This window comes from Falco peregrinus, chromosome 15 (assembly GCF_023634155.1).
Source record: "Falco peregrinus isolate bFalPer1 chromosome 15, bFalPer1.pri, whole genome shotgun sequence".
Classification (NCBI taxonomy): domain Eukaryota; kingdom Metazoa; phylum Chordata; class Aves; order Falconiformes; family Falconidae; genus Falco; species Falco peregrinus.
The window spans coordinates 619225-634961 of NC_073735.1; the positions used below are offsets into that span (position 1 = coordinate 619225).

Here is a 15737-nt window from a genome sequence, read left to right on the forward strand (position 1 = left end):
TATGACAGCCTAACATGTGCCCACGCCGCTTGGTGCCAGGACCAGAGACTCACTGTTCCCATAGGGTGGTGGCTCGATGCACCCACACAGCTCCCCGCCGTTGTCCAGCTCGCAGCTGCGGTTGGGGCAGTCAGCGCCCACACAGGGATCTTCCACCACTCCTGCTAAACAGCACAAGACGGAGCACAAACACGATCTTTACCCTCGGACCATGGGGTGGGTGCCTCTGACTGTCATGGGCCACTCCCACCCCAGTGGTCCCTCTCCCACTGGATCCGGTCCCGGCGAGACACAGCTCCCCTTGACCTGGACAGCCCCCAGCTCTCTTACAGCAATTCTCCTTCTCGATCCACTCAGTGCCCAGGATGCCGAAGGTGCGGCAGGCCTCGCCATAGGCAGCCAGTGAGCCACACAGCTGGACCTTCTTGTGATTGTAGCAGCCATCCAGAAAGCAGGACTCGTAAAAGGGCAGGGGGTCCAGGAGGCCGTAGCAGGGCTGGAAGAAGCCTTTCATGTCTGTCAGCTTCAGGCAGTAGCTGTCGCTCTGCAGCTCCTGGATCTGGACGTTGTCGCAGGAAGCGGCGTACTGCGAGTACTGCAGCTCGTTGCAGCTGTGGGCACCGGACATGTCGCGGGGGCTCCCATCACAGCTGGCCCCACCCCCACTCCCGCCCAGCAGGGAAGGGCTGTCCAACCGCTCACCTCTTCTGCATGCCGTTGGTCTTCCAGCTCTGTGCCAGCACCACACTGCTGACCGCCGGCTTCCCCCGCAGCGTTGCATAGTCATCTGTCTGGTCGCCATTGAAGTTGCCGCAGAGGCCGCACACCTTGTTTTGCAGCCGCTCCCCAATGACAATTTTGATGACATTGAAGCCATTGTAGCGGATCTGGATGTCGGGGCTGGAGTCAATGACCAGGAAACCCTCCTGGCTGAAGATCTTTGTGGAAAGCCCCGTGACAAAGGGGATGCTCACGTGGCTGCCGTTCACCTGGCGCAGGAGGGGACACGAGGCTGACATCCCTCCTCTGCCTATGGACGCAAGCGTGAGCCGTCCGCAAACAGTTCCATGACTGCCTCCCACTATCCCAGCCATGAAAACACACCACCTTGTATTTGGCCGGAACCGGCATACCCTCCTCCTTCCAGCCTGATGGATTGCTCTGAGCATACCACCTCCCTTAAATGCCTGCTGTAAATGCAGCTGCGCCGCAGAGGGAACCCTACTCACATGTAGAGGCTCTAGCCTGGATCTCATCATTCACCAGGAAAGGCCACAGACGGTGTCCTTCAGAGACTGAGCAACACCACAGCGACAGCCTGCCCTCTGCTCAAAAGCACAGTTTGGCCTGTACCACCGAGGGGGGTGGGTACACGACTATAAACCCCCAGGCTACAGACAGCCTCGACTCCTGCTGGCCCTTTTGTCCTGGATGGCATCCCTCCACAAAGCCCAACAGATGACATCCTTCACCCATAGACCTGCCTGGGTGGGGATGCAAGCCACTGACAGCATCTTCCATGGCCCTCGCAGAGACTGTTGCGCAGCCCTGACACCATCTCCTCTGCTTGGGAGCTGGTTGAGACCTTACCTTGACAGTATTCCTGTCAGTGATGAGAATCTGCTCCTCGTTGATGTAGAAGTACACGGGGGAGATGACAGTGAGATTGGGCGACGACCACTTGTCAAAATTTATGATGAGCTGGAAGGAGAAGTCAGGCAGCTTCTGGCAGATGGTGGAGAGGACGAAGGCACAGTTGGCAGGGAAGCGGAGGAAGGCCCCGTCGAAGGTGCGGAAGACGCCGCCGCCTGCTGCCAGGCAGAAGGAGCTCCTGGTGCTGAAGCAGCCACGGACGCCGTTGCGCAGGGCGCACTCCTCGTCCGACTTGCAGTGCCGTGGGTCACACTGGATGAGGTTGCGCCGGAAGCAGCGGCACCGGCGGGTGCAGTCCCCATTCCAGAAGAGCTGCTTGGGCTGAAAGAGGGACCCGTCACCAGCCAGCAGGGCCAGGAACCCCTGCCCTACCCTCTGCGGACGCTTGGGCCAAGGTTTATGCCCCTCTGCCACGTGGTGAGCAAGAGCAGGCAACAAGGACAGAGGAAAAGGCGCAAAGAACATGCTTGCAGCTTGCACCTACCTTGCAACATCTCTGCTACCCACAGGCAGGAGGCAGCTGCATGTTTCCACTGACACCACAACCTCCCTTGCCTCTTGTACACGCACAAAATACACAGCGTGCTAAATAGATCCTTGATCTCTTTCTCAAGCCCTGCTGGCCACCCCCCATCCTGCTTGGGTCCCCATACGACAGTACCCCAATACTGGCCCCTTATGGGTGCAGGGCTTGGCAAAGACACCTTGTGCAAAACAGTTTTACCAGCACAAAATACAACCCACTACAATACAAGCAATGCCACCGGTACAACACCCTGCTGAATCAAACTCCCAAGTAACATCCAATAGCTACAAATAAGTATTTCATGTGAAACAGTAAACCTGTCTTGTGTGGAATACCTGGAACAATGTGATCATACAGTGCTGGACTTTGGCACTCATCAAAGCCAGTCTTCCCACTCACCGCCCTTTTCTCCTCCCTCCTCCGTCTGCTTCTGCTTGATGCAAAACCACTACACTTCAGAGCAATCCCCAAGCATGGCCATGGACTGGCAGACACACGTGACGCTGATGAAGGAGAGGACCTGTCCCTCCAGCCCTGCAGAGCGCTCTTTCTGACTTAGGCTATAAGCCCAGCAAACGGACCCAGCACGACACATGGTACTGGCCTGGCCGGACTGCTATCCCTGCTCAGGTCACAAGACTCTGCCCAGAAATACCAGAAAGAAGGTGGCAGAAAGCCCTGAGAGAAGGATGTGAGCAACGTACCTCGTAGTATTTGCCATCGGAATAGCAGCCGCAGTTGTGGGGAAGGATGCAGCTCTTGCCGTTGAGGACATACCCAGGGTCACACTGGCATCCCTCCATGCAGTAGTGGCTGCAGTCACTCTTCAGCCGGATGGCAGCACATCGGGGCTGGCACAGGGACACGCAGCTCTCATAGTGGCTGTTGGGGGGACAGCTGACGGCTGCGATGTCACCAGCAGACAGAATGGATACAGATCAGCTCTCCGAACAAAACCAACCCGGCATGGGGCCATAATCCCTGCTGCTGGTGTCACCAGGCTGCTAACTCCCCTGAAGATAGTTAACATGGACCACATTGCCCAGAGAGGGACCCAGAGCTCCCGGGCACACAACTGAAGGGAAAAGGCACCCTTCATTCCTCCATCCTACACCACTTGCCAGCTTCCTAGTCCAAGCTGAGCAACACTTCTCCATTACTCACCACTGTCTCTGAGCTGCTGCACACCAGTTCCCCTGAGACCCCTTTCCCCATGCTCTCTGCCCTCCCACAAACAAGCCTGCTCACTGACAGCAGACTAATATTGCCCTGTAGGAAGCATATTGTGCTGGCCCTGGGGCCTTTCAGGCAGCATACGGAGCCTCCAGGCTCTCTGTGTGGGGACACATTCCAGGAGAATCACATTCTTTTTGCTGGGCTGCTCGAGAGTGAAGCCTGCAAGGTGCCTGAGGCCACTTCTCCCCATGCCCTTCTGGGGACCATTTCAGATCTGGTGTGCGGGGTGCTGGTCAGCAGCCTTGCTACCCCTGCTCTGTGACAGCAGTGCCTTCTGAGCCATGGGTTTACTCGTTAGAAGGAAGAATGACATAAATTTAATTTTCAGTCTTGTTAGCAAAGACAATTACTTCCCATCTGATTTGCCAGATAGATTGGCTGCCAGAGAGGCTTGCGGCTCCCATCCTCAGGAGTCTAATTGAACATCGCATCATAATCTTATTGACAAGAGCATGCGGCTTCATTAGAGCAAACACATACTCCTGGCTTTGAAGCTGGCTAATATAATTCCTGTTTAACAATGGAGGGATGGCTGACACCTTCTGAACTTGAGGATTCCCCCTTTCCATCCCTGCTCCTGCTATACTGCACAGAGTTTGTAACAACTCCAAGAGAGCGTAGCGCCCCAGGCCTGATCCCACACCTCTGCCTCACGCAGAAAGCGTAGGAGGGACCGGCTGCCCGGCTGTCAGCCTCCCCTTCCCCGGTCTGCAGATAGGTTGGTCTGGTGTGCTCGCCAGTGGCTATGTGTGCACCCACTGTGCTACTTTACCTCGCTGCTCTGTCGACTGCCCCCTTATCTGGCAGGCAAAGAGGGGACCCCCGGGGCCATCCCCAGGCGCTGACTGCAGGGACCCGGGACATTTTTGGGTCAATGGTCCACAGGTAGCTGGCACCTGCTGGTGCTCCATATGGTGCTCTGCTACCTCTCTACAGGCTGAGCTCCAGCAAGTGCTACAGCTACAGGGGCAACACCAGAAAGCACCTCTAGAGAAGAAGGACCCTGATGCAGGGTGGCACTTACAGCATGAGGTGAAGTTCCTCCAGCCGGTAATGGCAATGCCTTGTGTCTGGCATGTGCTGGCGTAATTCTGCAACCAGCTGCAGGCTGTTTGCATGGCTCCCCCATCAACACAGGTGTCAAAGAGGCAGTTCTTGTAGAAGAAGCTGGGGCTGATCTTGCTGTGGCATTTAGCAAAGACGCCGCTTTGGCTTGGGATGAGGCTGCAGAGCTGTTGGGGTTTCCAAAAGCCTTCCACCTTCCCGCAAGCAGGGCAACGGTCACCACAGCCCACACGGCAGAATGCATCCCGCTTCGCCCAGCTCTGGACAAATTCAGTGACGCTGGCAGCTGGCACACCGCCTGCTGCTGTCAGATCATCCTCAGGGTTGCCATTGTAGCGGCCACAGAGGCCGTAGGTCAGGTTCTGGAAACTGCGTGGGACGGTGACAGAGAGGAAGGTCTTCCAATCGTACACCACCTTCAGCCCAAAGTCGGTCTCAACCACAATGTGAAAGCCAAAGGCAAAGATGTTCACTTTGCCCTGGCCCAGCTTCAGGGGCAGGTAGAGACGCTCATCATTGATCTGCAGGGAAGGAAACAAGATGCATCATGAGTAGGAATGATGATCAGAGCTGCCACAAGAGGACACACACGTATGAGGGCGGCTTGGCACTCCCAGAGCAAGGTCCTCACTAACCTCACCTCTACATCCAAAACAAAGCAGCCACAACAGAAGCTCCCTCCAAAAACTGTGCCTGGCAGCACCCTACAGACAAGCCCAAGCATATGCACTTCCTGACCCCCGGAAAATCTTGCAAGCCCTAAGGCCTCATGGCTAGAGAATCACTCTGCGTTTGGGAGCCACAGCAGGGGAAAATAACCACAGTTCTCACGGCCCTGCACTCACCAGCACAGTATATTTGTAAGCACGGTGGATGACAATGTTGTAATTGAAGACCTCTACTTCAACTTGTTTCACCCACAGGGCCAGAGAGGTGTCCCGATCCTCATTCTTGGCTGTAACAGTGAACGCTGGGAAAGTGTCCGAGCGCTCTGCCCTCGGTCGGGTGATCGTGGTGCACAGGACCAATGCGCAGCTGCTCTGGAAGTCGAAAGAGTAGCCATCAAAAGTCAGGTAGTGCCCATAGCCGGAGATGATGCAGGAGGCATCAGTGCGGACATGACAGTAGTAAAGGCCGTTCTCCTCCAGGCAGTACTCATCATCCTTGCAGGAGACATTCTCACAATACACGCTGTTGTCGGAGCCATTGCAGTAGCAGAGGAAGTGGCAGGCGATGTCCATCCAAAAGGTCTGGTTGGTGGCCAGCTGGCGCCCCTCGAAATTGCAGCCGCACTCGCTGCGGGGAACGCAGCGGGTGCCACGGAGAGCAAAGCCCTCATTGCACTGGCAGCCCTCTGCACAGGTGTCGGCGCAGACAGGGCCGGTGGCCAGGGTCTCGCAGGTCTCCACGCAGCTCATGCACTCCTCAAAATGGCTGTTCTCTGGGCAGATGAGAGCTGCAGGGCCGACAAACATGGAACGTGAGCTCCTAGCTCCAGCAGCCCCAGGGCAGCACCGGGTGGGGAAACAGGCAAAAGGTGGGAATGGGGAGAGTGGTGGCTGATTCAGGGGGACAAAAAGCAAGAGGGGAAATGGTCCCAGCACCTTGCCACCCACTGGCTCTTCCCCTCCCCTTTGCAACCCCTTCTCCTCCCAGCCATCACCCTCCTCACATCACAGCCCTGTCCTGCCACATGCTGAGCAACACCTTCTTCTGCTCTTTTGGAGGGTACAAGGCCAGGGCTCCTGAACGGATGCCTCCCTCAAACCTCTGTGGTGGAGATGGGGGCTGCCTCCCCACCATGTACTTCCACGCTGGGCATTTTTCACATTCATTTCTGAATTATGAAAGTTTTCCCATCAACGGCAAGTTTACAGTGACAGCTAAAATCAAGCGTTATTCAAACTATCCTCTGGTGGTGGTGTATAGCACTGTAAGAACCATCTGCAGCTCTGGAATGCTCCTACACTGCATCATAAAACTTCTCATGCCTCCTGAAATGCCACCCTGAAATCACTTCACTGGGAAATCTGTCTCTGCTGGCTAGAAACTACTGTCAGTACACGCAGCAGCGCTGCCTGGCCTTCGGGCTCATGAGACGCTGCATTCCTACCACAGTTCCCCTTTCCCTTCTGTATGCTACCCAGTAGCACGCTTCATACGTGCTGGCTCTGCTCATGGTAGAAGGCTCTACTGGGCATAGCTCTTCCAATGGCAAAGCTGACCTTAGGTTGACCAGTAGAGAAGAGAGTAGGAAAACTGCCCCAGACTGCCAGCGTTTAGGTACCTCTGCCCCTACCTCTTCATATGACCTTGAACATCTAATGCTGCCATTAGTGCTGTTGGGTCAGGGCCTCCCTCCCAAAGAGCCCTTCTGCTATTGAGTGCATTCCAGCTCCACCACAGAGGAGCACCCTGTGGGTAAGGGGTACCTACTGGAGACGAGAGAGGAGATGGTGGGGAAGAGAGCCCATAATTTTGGGCATCCCATAAGAAAAGCTACTCTACCTCTGTACACCCACAAGCTCCCAACAAAAAGACTTTGCCTGAGGGCAATGGGGTCTAATGTCCCCTTCTCCATGTACTCCCATGTACTTAAAAACTTTGGCAGACTCACGGCAAAAGCTGTGGCTCCTCCACTGGCCAATGTCCACCTCGGCATTCTTGCAGGCACTGGCGTAGCGTGCCACCGAGTCACACAGCTCCGACAAGTTGCCCCCACTATGGCAGAGACGGAAGAGGCACGTCCTGTAGTAGGCTGAGACATTGACCACACTGTGGCACTCCAGGAAGGAGCTGTTGGTGGGGTCGTTGATGATGCCGCAGTTGGAGCGGCTCCTGTATGACTTGAGCAGCTCTGAGTCATTATTGCAAGCCTTGAGGAGGTCCCCGCACTCCCCATTGCAGATCTCATCAAACGTGGTCCAGCTCTCCAGGAAGAGCTCCAGGTTGTCCGTACACTTGCCTTTGGGCAAGCAGAACTCATCGCTGGCGTTGCCGTTGAAAAAGCCACACAGGCCCCCAGTGCAGTTGAAGTAGGTGGTGGAGAGGTGGATCTCTAGGAGGCCTGAGTCATAGTAGCCGATAGCCAGGAGCCCCTCCAACTCCATCATGGTGCCGTTGTCACTACGGTAAATTTCCAGGCGGCCAGAAGGGTGGAAATAGGGCAGCTCCACATCATAACCATTCACCTACATTCAGTAACAAGCAGATCAAGATGCTTCAGGGAGGGTGACACAACTTTGAATGATCCTTCCCAGCTGCTGGTCGCACTGCGCTGGGTACGCTAAACACTCCCTGACCCAGACCCACCCTCCAAGGCCCAGAGCCTCCTTTGACTGAAGGCATACAGCTATTTCCTTGCTTTTTGCCCCACCGAGGTTGTCTTTCCAGGGAAAAAACAAGTTATGGGAGACAACCACAATGTCAGGAAAGCCTCCAGAGCTGACTCTCACCAAGTGACAACTTCGCAGGCACCTAAAGGGCCTCCACACAGCAATGGCCCACGCAGGCTGCCTGCGAGTGCCACCAGGGTGCCTGAGGCCCTGACCTGGAGGAATGATTCAGAGCCACAGACCCACGAGCCCTTCTCCAAAGTGACACTGGATCACACCACCAGCCACCACCTCCCACTGCAGCCCTGGGGTGGGCCGCCCTGATGGCAGCACCTTTACCTTGATCTCTGACAGGCTGGTGCCTCCAATCTTCACCTCTTGGCCAACTGCCTGGATCCGCACGACACGTGGTCCATTGGGAGCGGATCCGGGTTTCTTTTGGCTGATGTCCACCTCGATGAAGTCTGGTCTCTCTGGACAGGTTTTGAGCAGCGTGTAGGAGTGCTCCAGTGGATAGGGGAAGGTGACACCATCAAATGTCTGCAGCACCTGGTTCTGCCCCACCAAACACAGGCTCTCTCGCTTGGGGTAGCAGCCCCGGTAGCCATTCTCAATGGAGCAGACCTCTCCTTCGGGACAGGTGGTATTAAAGCACCTGGCCTCCCCGCCATCCTCACACTGGCACTCCACTGTACAGTCTGCTACTGCCCAGAAAGACTCCCCGATGGCATAGTACCGGCCATCCACATCGCAGCCGCACTTCTGGACGGGGACGCAGCGGTCCATGCTGAGGACATGGCCCTCGTTGCACTCGCAGCCCTCGATGCATGGGGATGTGCAGGCAAGCGGGGCCGTGAGGTCCGAACATGTGGCGGGGCAGCTGCTGGCACACACCGAGTAGTGGCTGAGCTCTGGGCACTGCACGGCTGTCACTGTGGGAGCAGAGGGGAGACAAACAACAGGAGGACTGTATTACGCCATGGTTCAGGGCCAGTTGCCTCTTTCCCATTGACCCATAACAGAGACAACACAAAGTGACCTGGGAGCCTCACTTGATGGTAGAATTGGTGCCTGCGTTTCCTTCCAGCACCTCCCTGGCCATTCCTCTCATGCAAGCAATAGCTTCTCCAAAACAGTCCCAGAGCCACCCACAGCTATTTAAGGCCACAAGCAAGGAGGGCGGGCCGAGAAGCATGCTGCTGGCCAGTCCCCATTCCAGTCCAGCCTCCATCTCTCATTGTGGTGGCTAACCATCTGCAGAGCAATGTGGAGCTCATGCCTCGTGCCTGATTTGTGCCATCCTTTTGCTGGCACAAGAGTCTGATGCCGTGGAGAGGAGGGACTGATCGGCTCCTGCCCAACTCCATTGCCTTGGACAACTCCCTCCCCTGGATTTCTGCCCCCTCATCTCATGCACTGCTGGAACATGGACAGACCCCTGAAATCGCTCCCCTTCCAGAGGGGAAGGCTGCCAGCACACACATGCGAACACTTACTGCATCCCGTCTGGGTGCGCCACTCTCCCACCGAGATGCCCAGGGCCTGGCACACTGCGGCGTATGCCTGGATGGCTTGGCACAGGCTGGTGCCGTTATCCCGTTTGCTGCAGAGGTCATAGACGCAGCTGTGGACGAAGGCAGTGGGGTCCACAACAGCACTGCACTCCCACAGCGGCCCACTGCTCTTGTTGATGAAGCCACAGTATTCGGAGGTGAAATAGAGAGACTCGGTGGCAGTGTCGCAGAGGCTGCAGTTGTCCCAGCAGCCAGCTGAGCATTTTCGCTCAGGGTGCGGCACTCGCCAGCTCTCGCCCAGGTCCGGCACGGACACGGCCAAACTCCCGTCTGAGCGGAGGGTATCATCCTCGGGGTCCTTATTGTAATTCCCACACAGACCGCATGTGGCATTGATGTACGTGCCCGGAACAGAGATGGAGGCATAGTGTTGTCCATCGTAGGTCACCAGCAGGCCAAAGTCAGTCTCCAGGGCTGTAGATAAGCCACTTTGGTAGACTTTTATTGCGCCCAGTTCCAGAGAGATGGGTAGGGACACCACCAAGTCATCCACCTGTGGGAACAACACCAGATGAATGACCTGGCACATGAAATAGCAGAGGAGTCATAACGGGACACAGACAGGAGCTGTACATCCCTGTTATGGGGTCTTAGCATTAGGGACATGCACAGAAGGACAGCCATTGGTAAGCCACAGGCATTTTCCTCCATGCCTGTTACCTGTGCCCATTCCCTGAGGGACACCTGGAGCCCAGAAGTGCCATCTCACGCTCTCCAGGCTGCCATTGCAGCCACAACCTCGGAGGATTCTACCCAGCAAGTTTTCCCCTTTCAGTAGGGCTCTTACCTTTGCTTTCCCAAAGCTGCCCTTAGGGAGGACAATCTTGTGTGAGTAGACCTCCACAAAAATATCCCTCAGCCAGGAGACGGAGGAGCCGCCTCGGTTTTCATTCTTGGCCTCCACGTTGAAGTAGGGCAGCTGGGAGTCTGGCCAGCACTGCCTGGCAAGGAGGTAGGAGCAGGAACCCTGGAAGTGAAAGAGGAAGCCATCGAAGGTGTGGTAATGTGGATCTCCAAACACCACGCAGGTGCTGCTTTCCACCGGCACGCACTGGAAGAACTTGGTCTTCAGCTCGCACGCTTCAAAGGGGCCGCAAGCCACCTCCTGGCAGAAGATCTCATTGTTGAAATCCAGGCAGCGGCACTTGGTGGTGCAGTTGGCATTGTCCCAGAAGATCTCCCCTTGACGGAGAAACTGTCCTAGAAAGACAGAAAGAGAAAAACCCATGCTACATCACTTCTCTAAACAGAGAAACATGCATTAACTGCACCACATCAGTCCTTGGAGGGGTCTGCTGGCCCTGTGACTGAGACTGCCGCCTGATACGAGGCTTCTCGGCCGCCTTCTTTGCTCAGACTCCCAGCAAGAGCCACTCAGCAAAGCACTGCGATCACAAGCTTCGTTTTCAATGTACAGTGCGTCCCCTTCAAGTCCTACCCATGCCACAAGTCCCTGGGATGGTGTGAGCACTGCCACAAATCCAGGGTCAGTGCTGCACTGTGCAGGCTGGCTAACTTGAAGGCTATTCCTTCCATTTCGGACACCCACCACCCATATTTTGCTTCAGTATCTCAGTACACAAGAGCCATTTTTGCAGTTTTCTTAAAGGGAAACTCCACTGGTAAAGGTCATGGCTTTTGGAGGTCATTTCCAGCATTGTTGCTGTACTTGTGCAGTCCTTCGTCTTTGTTGCCATCTCCATAATTCCTCCATTCATATTTGCCGGTTGAAGAATGACTCTGCCATCAGTGGCCCAGAAGCAATTCACTCCCATTCAGAAAGTGCTCATAGTAGTTATGAAACCAAAGAGCTGTTGATAAGTAACTTCCACACCATACACCAGTGACGATGGAAAACGAAGAGTGATCACACAGCAATAGACTGAGCAGACTTGTTACACGGCGGTACTATAAAGGGAGGCAGGTTTGCCTGGTGAGAGACGTGAGAGGCAGAGAGAAGATGGGAGAACAAGGGTGGCAAATACCCGTGAGAGTTTCCCTCTCCTCCATATGGCCATCTTTCACACTTCTCATGCGCGTGGCTTCCGCCGTGTGCGCTGCCTGAATTTACCTCTCCTAAACTTTTTGTTCTCTTCCCTGCCTCCTACAAAAAAAGCTATTTTCTGCTTCCCTGCAACAACATCTCCTCTTAGCAAGACCCACTAGTGAGGGCTCCCACACCACCTGTCCTGGTGAGGGGGATTTGGGCAAATGAGTGCCATTAGGTGTGGTGAGCCTCCAGCGCCTTGTGCTGCATCTCCTCTCATGGAGGGCAACTGGCTGTCCACCATGAAACGCAGATCCAGCGGCAGGCCCTAGCCACACTGCCCTTGTCATATGCAAAGCTGAGACTGGCTGTCAGCCCCTTTGCAAAGTCCAGCCTTTCTCCCTGGGGTCAGTAGCCAAAGTGGCTGGAGCAGTAGGACCTGAAAGCTTCGCTGAGGCTGCAAGAGCCTCGGAGTCTCATGGGCCTTCTTTGGTAAAGTCCTAAACCAGGACATAAAGAAGCCGCATGCCTCACCGCATGGTGACATCTCCAGTGTCCATCAGCAAGTGACGATCCTCTCTTGCTAGAAAGACCCCTGGAGCACAGTGGAGGCTCCTGACAGTTTTATTTGTCAAATGGCAATGCAATAATCTCTCTACAGCAGAATCCCTGCGCAGTCGCTGTTGCATCTATTAATAATTTTATACGCCCACGCTGTCAGTGACACCTGCACAGACACTGTAACTAGTGCAGGGACATGGCATTTGTCCTGCCCAGAAAATCTGCTATTCCTCCTGCAGAAACAAGGGGAATGGGACCACACCATCAGCTTTCCTACTCTGGGAGCAAGAGGAAGTTGCTGTCCCCAAGTCTTTCCCATTGCCACCATCAGCATCACAGAAAAAGAATTGAGATTGACTTTGGGTTAGGGTTCTCCTGGGCTAAAGAAATGGAGGCTTACAGCAACACCAAGGTACCAAAATCCCAGGAAGGAAAAAAAAAAAAAAAGAAACTAGCACCTATGACATTTTTGTTCACTGGTGGTTGAAAGCAACACTGAGAACACAGAAGACTTTCAAGTATTTATGGACCCTTCTCAGTTTTCTCAGAGCTACCAAGTCAGGTCTCATCCACACTGAGAATCTGCTGCAAACACACCTTGTGTGCTGGGTCTGGCCAGCTGTGAGTGTGCCAACACCCAGGCCATGCCAGCCAAGACAAAGGCCAAATAACGGCTGACAATGGCTCCTTCACATACACTGCCAAGGATGTTCTCCCATCAAACAAGACGTGGCCATGCTGACACAAATGACAAAGCTCTCTGTCCACGCTGACACAAATGACAAAGCTCTCTGTCCACTCTTCAAGGCATTAGCCTTTTGCTGTGGGCAGACTGATGATTATTGCTGGAAGTCGAGTGATGACTTCACACGGCATGCAGCAACTTGGAGATGTGCATGGGACCCCATCCCTGCTCGCATGTTTCTGTCCCTGCAGCTGCAGTTCAAGGGGATGCCTTGGCAAAACCACAAATCACTCAGCAGCCCAGAGCAGACGGGCAGCTCTCCACCAGCATCCCCACAGTGTTACCTTTTGCTACACTGCACCCCAAAACTTGAACAAAAGCAATGCCATTTCCCCCCTTACCTCTCAGGCTGCAACCATTGGCTGGATCTATTTCCCTGCCATCTATTTTGAAAGCCCAGCGCCCTGGAACATTAACATTGGTTGTTTCTTCAATATTGATAATGTCAGGAGTTCTGGAGCCTGGGATGCTAAAGAAGTTGGTGACATTTCCACCATTGAAGCCAGCCTAAAAGACAGAGAGAGCAAATTTCACCACACAACTTTGCTACAGGAAAGCAGTGCTGTATTTCTGTGCTTCTCTGTCCCCCACAGTAACTCCCGAGTGTATCTTCTTTAATTTTAAAGTCTCTTTTCAGGGATTTCAGTTTTCAGGTAGTTTGGATATCAGTGAAAAGCTCAACAAGTACTACAAGCAGTATGGAAGTATATTTACAGATTTATGTACATATATATACATCTATATGTACGTACATACATTGAGATCTATGGGTATATGTATTGCATGGCCAAGATAAAGTAAGGAGGAGACAGACGGAGGCTCCCCTTACGCAGGGAACCTCACCCCCCTCAGGCAGATGGACTGGCTGCGACAAGGCTGCTGACATCAAATTTTGGAGCGCTTGTCCCACTGTGCCCCGCAGTGGGCTTACAAGTCCAGTGCTGGGGATGTTGAGGGACCGAGTGGCATAAGTGAGCATGGATACACTGGGAAAGCTACAGGCAGCCATCTGAGAGCTCAACAGAGGTGGGGATATGGGAACAAGAGCCTCACCTGGGCCATCACCCCACCAAGACCAGTTAGGGGGTCCCCTCCGCTGGCTGTCCCTGTGGTCCAGCTGATTTCATGGTAGTTAAATATGGCAAAAGATGACACTCCGTCTGTGATTAGGACAGCTTGGAAAGTGTTTACCTGTTGAAAACCACGAGCACATTCACAAGGTGACACTGCTTTTCCCACGCTGCTTGCCTGCCCTTCTGTCATGTTCGCCTCTGGCCCAGTGAGATGCAGGAGCCTCACAGTGAAGAGCGGCAGAAGCCAAATGAGACCCGAGATGGGCTCACACCCACTGCCACAACTCCACCAGCCCCCATCACCACCTCCACCTGTGAGGATGAGAAGACCATCTCCAATCTGATCTGACACCAATAGATGGCAGCATGAGAACAAGCTCACAGGGAAAAAGCAATCGGCAGGATTCGGATCGTTACGACCTGTTTATCTTCCATTACCCTATCTTAGCTTTATTCCTCGCTGCATTGTCTTACCCGGTTCCCTTCCACATTCGTACCCTACAATACTGTTAACGGTGGATTACATCCAAGTCAGCCATGTATATTATGCTCTTTGCTTGGCTGCCAAATCCCATTGCTACCTGCTAAATCTGCTGCTCATGTTCTTCCTTTCACTTGAAATGACTCTGCATTTCCAGCCCCCCAAACTCCGGGTACATTCACACAACTGCCAGCCTGGGCCCCGGGCGGCAAGGGCGAGCTTTGTCAGCTGGCGAGGGTGGCATAGCCCTGAGCTCTTCCCTTCATGGTTGCACAGAAAGACAGAAGGGGCCTGTCCCCTTGAGATATCCCCTCCACCCATGCAGATCCAGCAGCAGAGGTCATCACTGGGAACTAAAAGCCCATCGCTTCTTTCAGGTTTCTATGTTTTCCTGTCCTTCCCATCCCTGCCCATCCTAGACTGCTCTGTGCCAGGACCATGTCACAGTGAACAACTGCTCCTCCTGCCTCTGAGCGAGCAGGATTTTAGTAGGGGACAAAGTCTGGGCTGCCCCCTTTTTAATTATTCAAGGGGAATATTAGGAGTCCCAGCTACCTGGGCACTGCAAACTGTGAAGGAAACTACAGCCACAGAAACAATTACCAGGCGATACGGAAAGCACATTGATTGAACCATCTCATGCTAGGAAGTGTTAGGGCTTACCCTGCCAGCAGCCCCTGAGAACTGCAAGTGGAGAGAGAGAACCGCAACTGCGCTGCTCCACATTAACAACAGGGCACACATGCTGCTGGAGGAAGGGAAGATGCCAGAACCGAGGGGCTGGAGATCACTTTGCACCACTTTACATTCCCTTACAGCAAACCCACTAGTTTGATTATTGGCACTGAGGTGAGCACACACTCCAGAAGGCTGAGGCGACCCCAGGGCTGCACTCACTACTTGCAAGCCACCAGGGATGTCACCTCCAAGGCATATTAGTCTGCCATGAGAAATCTTGGAAACGGAGGTGAGGCAGCCTGCATGAGCTGTCAGGGAGAGTGAGAGATGGGGGCAGAGCTGCCTCACAGGAGCTGCAAAAGGCACAGTTCACACCAGGGCAAGTGGGAGAGCTAGCTAATGGGAAGGCACCATTTCCACTCCTGCCTCCATCCTTTCCCTGGGATTCTGCCTCCTACATCTGGTTTCCTCTTCACCACCTTGGCACACTTGCTCATCTTTGCCAAGTCTTTTCCCATGACCATGAGATCAGAAGGCACTAACACATAAAGACAATTTCACTTTGATAGTGCAACAACAGCTCTTCGATGGAGCAGCAAAGCCCGCTCCGGCCAGCTGCTTCTTGGAGGGTGGCAGGAGCTGAGCCGGTACCAGGAGGTGTAAGACGGTTGGCACTCCTCGTTAGAGCACTTACACGAACCCCAAACATCTCCTTGTTTGGTGCTCACGGCCAAACATGCATCAAGCACCCTAGCTGTCTAACAAGGCTTTCAGAAACTGAACCTGTTTGCTTGGGTGTCATTGAGGGACAGTAACCACAGGC

At 54.2% G+C, this 15737-nt stretch overlaps 1 protein-coding gene across 5 annotated transcripts in view; it reads right to left on the reverse strand.

Annotated features, from left to right (window-relative positions):
- Nucleotides 1–15737, reverse strand: part of TECTA (tectorin alpha) — a 35978-nt gene that overhangs the window by 8969 nt on the left and 11272 nt on the right. For 4 of the 5 annotated variants that reach the window (XM_055819265.1, XM_055819264.1, XM_055819266.1 and 1 more), the window contains 13 exons: nt 13736–13873; nt 13024–13189; nt 10177–10589; nt 9312–9882; nt 8155–8747; nt 7098–7671; nt 5326–5936; nt 4440–5001; nt 2884–3083; nt 1591–1974; nt 703–989; nt 331–611; nt 54–164 (listed from right to left, as the gene is read on the reverse strand). In XM_055819265.1, coding sequence (XP_055675240.1) covers nt 54–164; nt 331–611; nt 703–989; nt 1591–1974; nt 2884–3083; nt 4440–5001; nt 5326–5936; nt 7098–7671; nt 8155–8747; nt 9312–9882; nt 10177–10589; nt 13024–13189; nt 13736–13873 — 4891 coding nt within the window. The remainder of the gene's footprint in view (nt 1–53; nt 165–330; nt 612–702; nt 990–1590; nt 1975–2883; nt 3084–4439; nt 5002–5325; nt 5937–7097; nt 7672–8154; nt 8748–9311; nt 9883–10176; nt 10590–13023; nt 13190–13735; nt 13874–15737) is intronic. The other variant, XR_008749880.1, reaches the window with a different exon arrangement.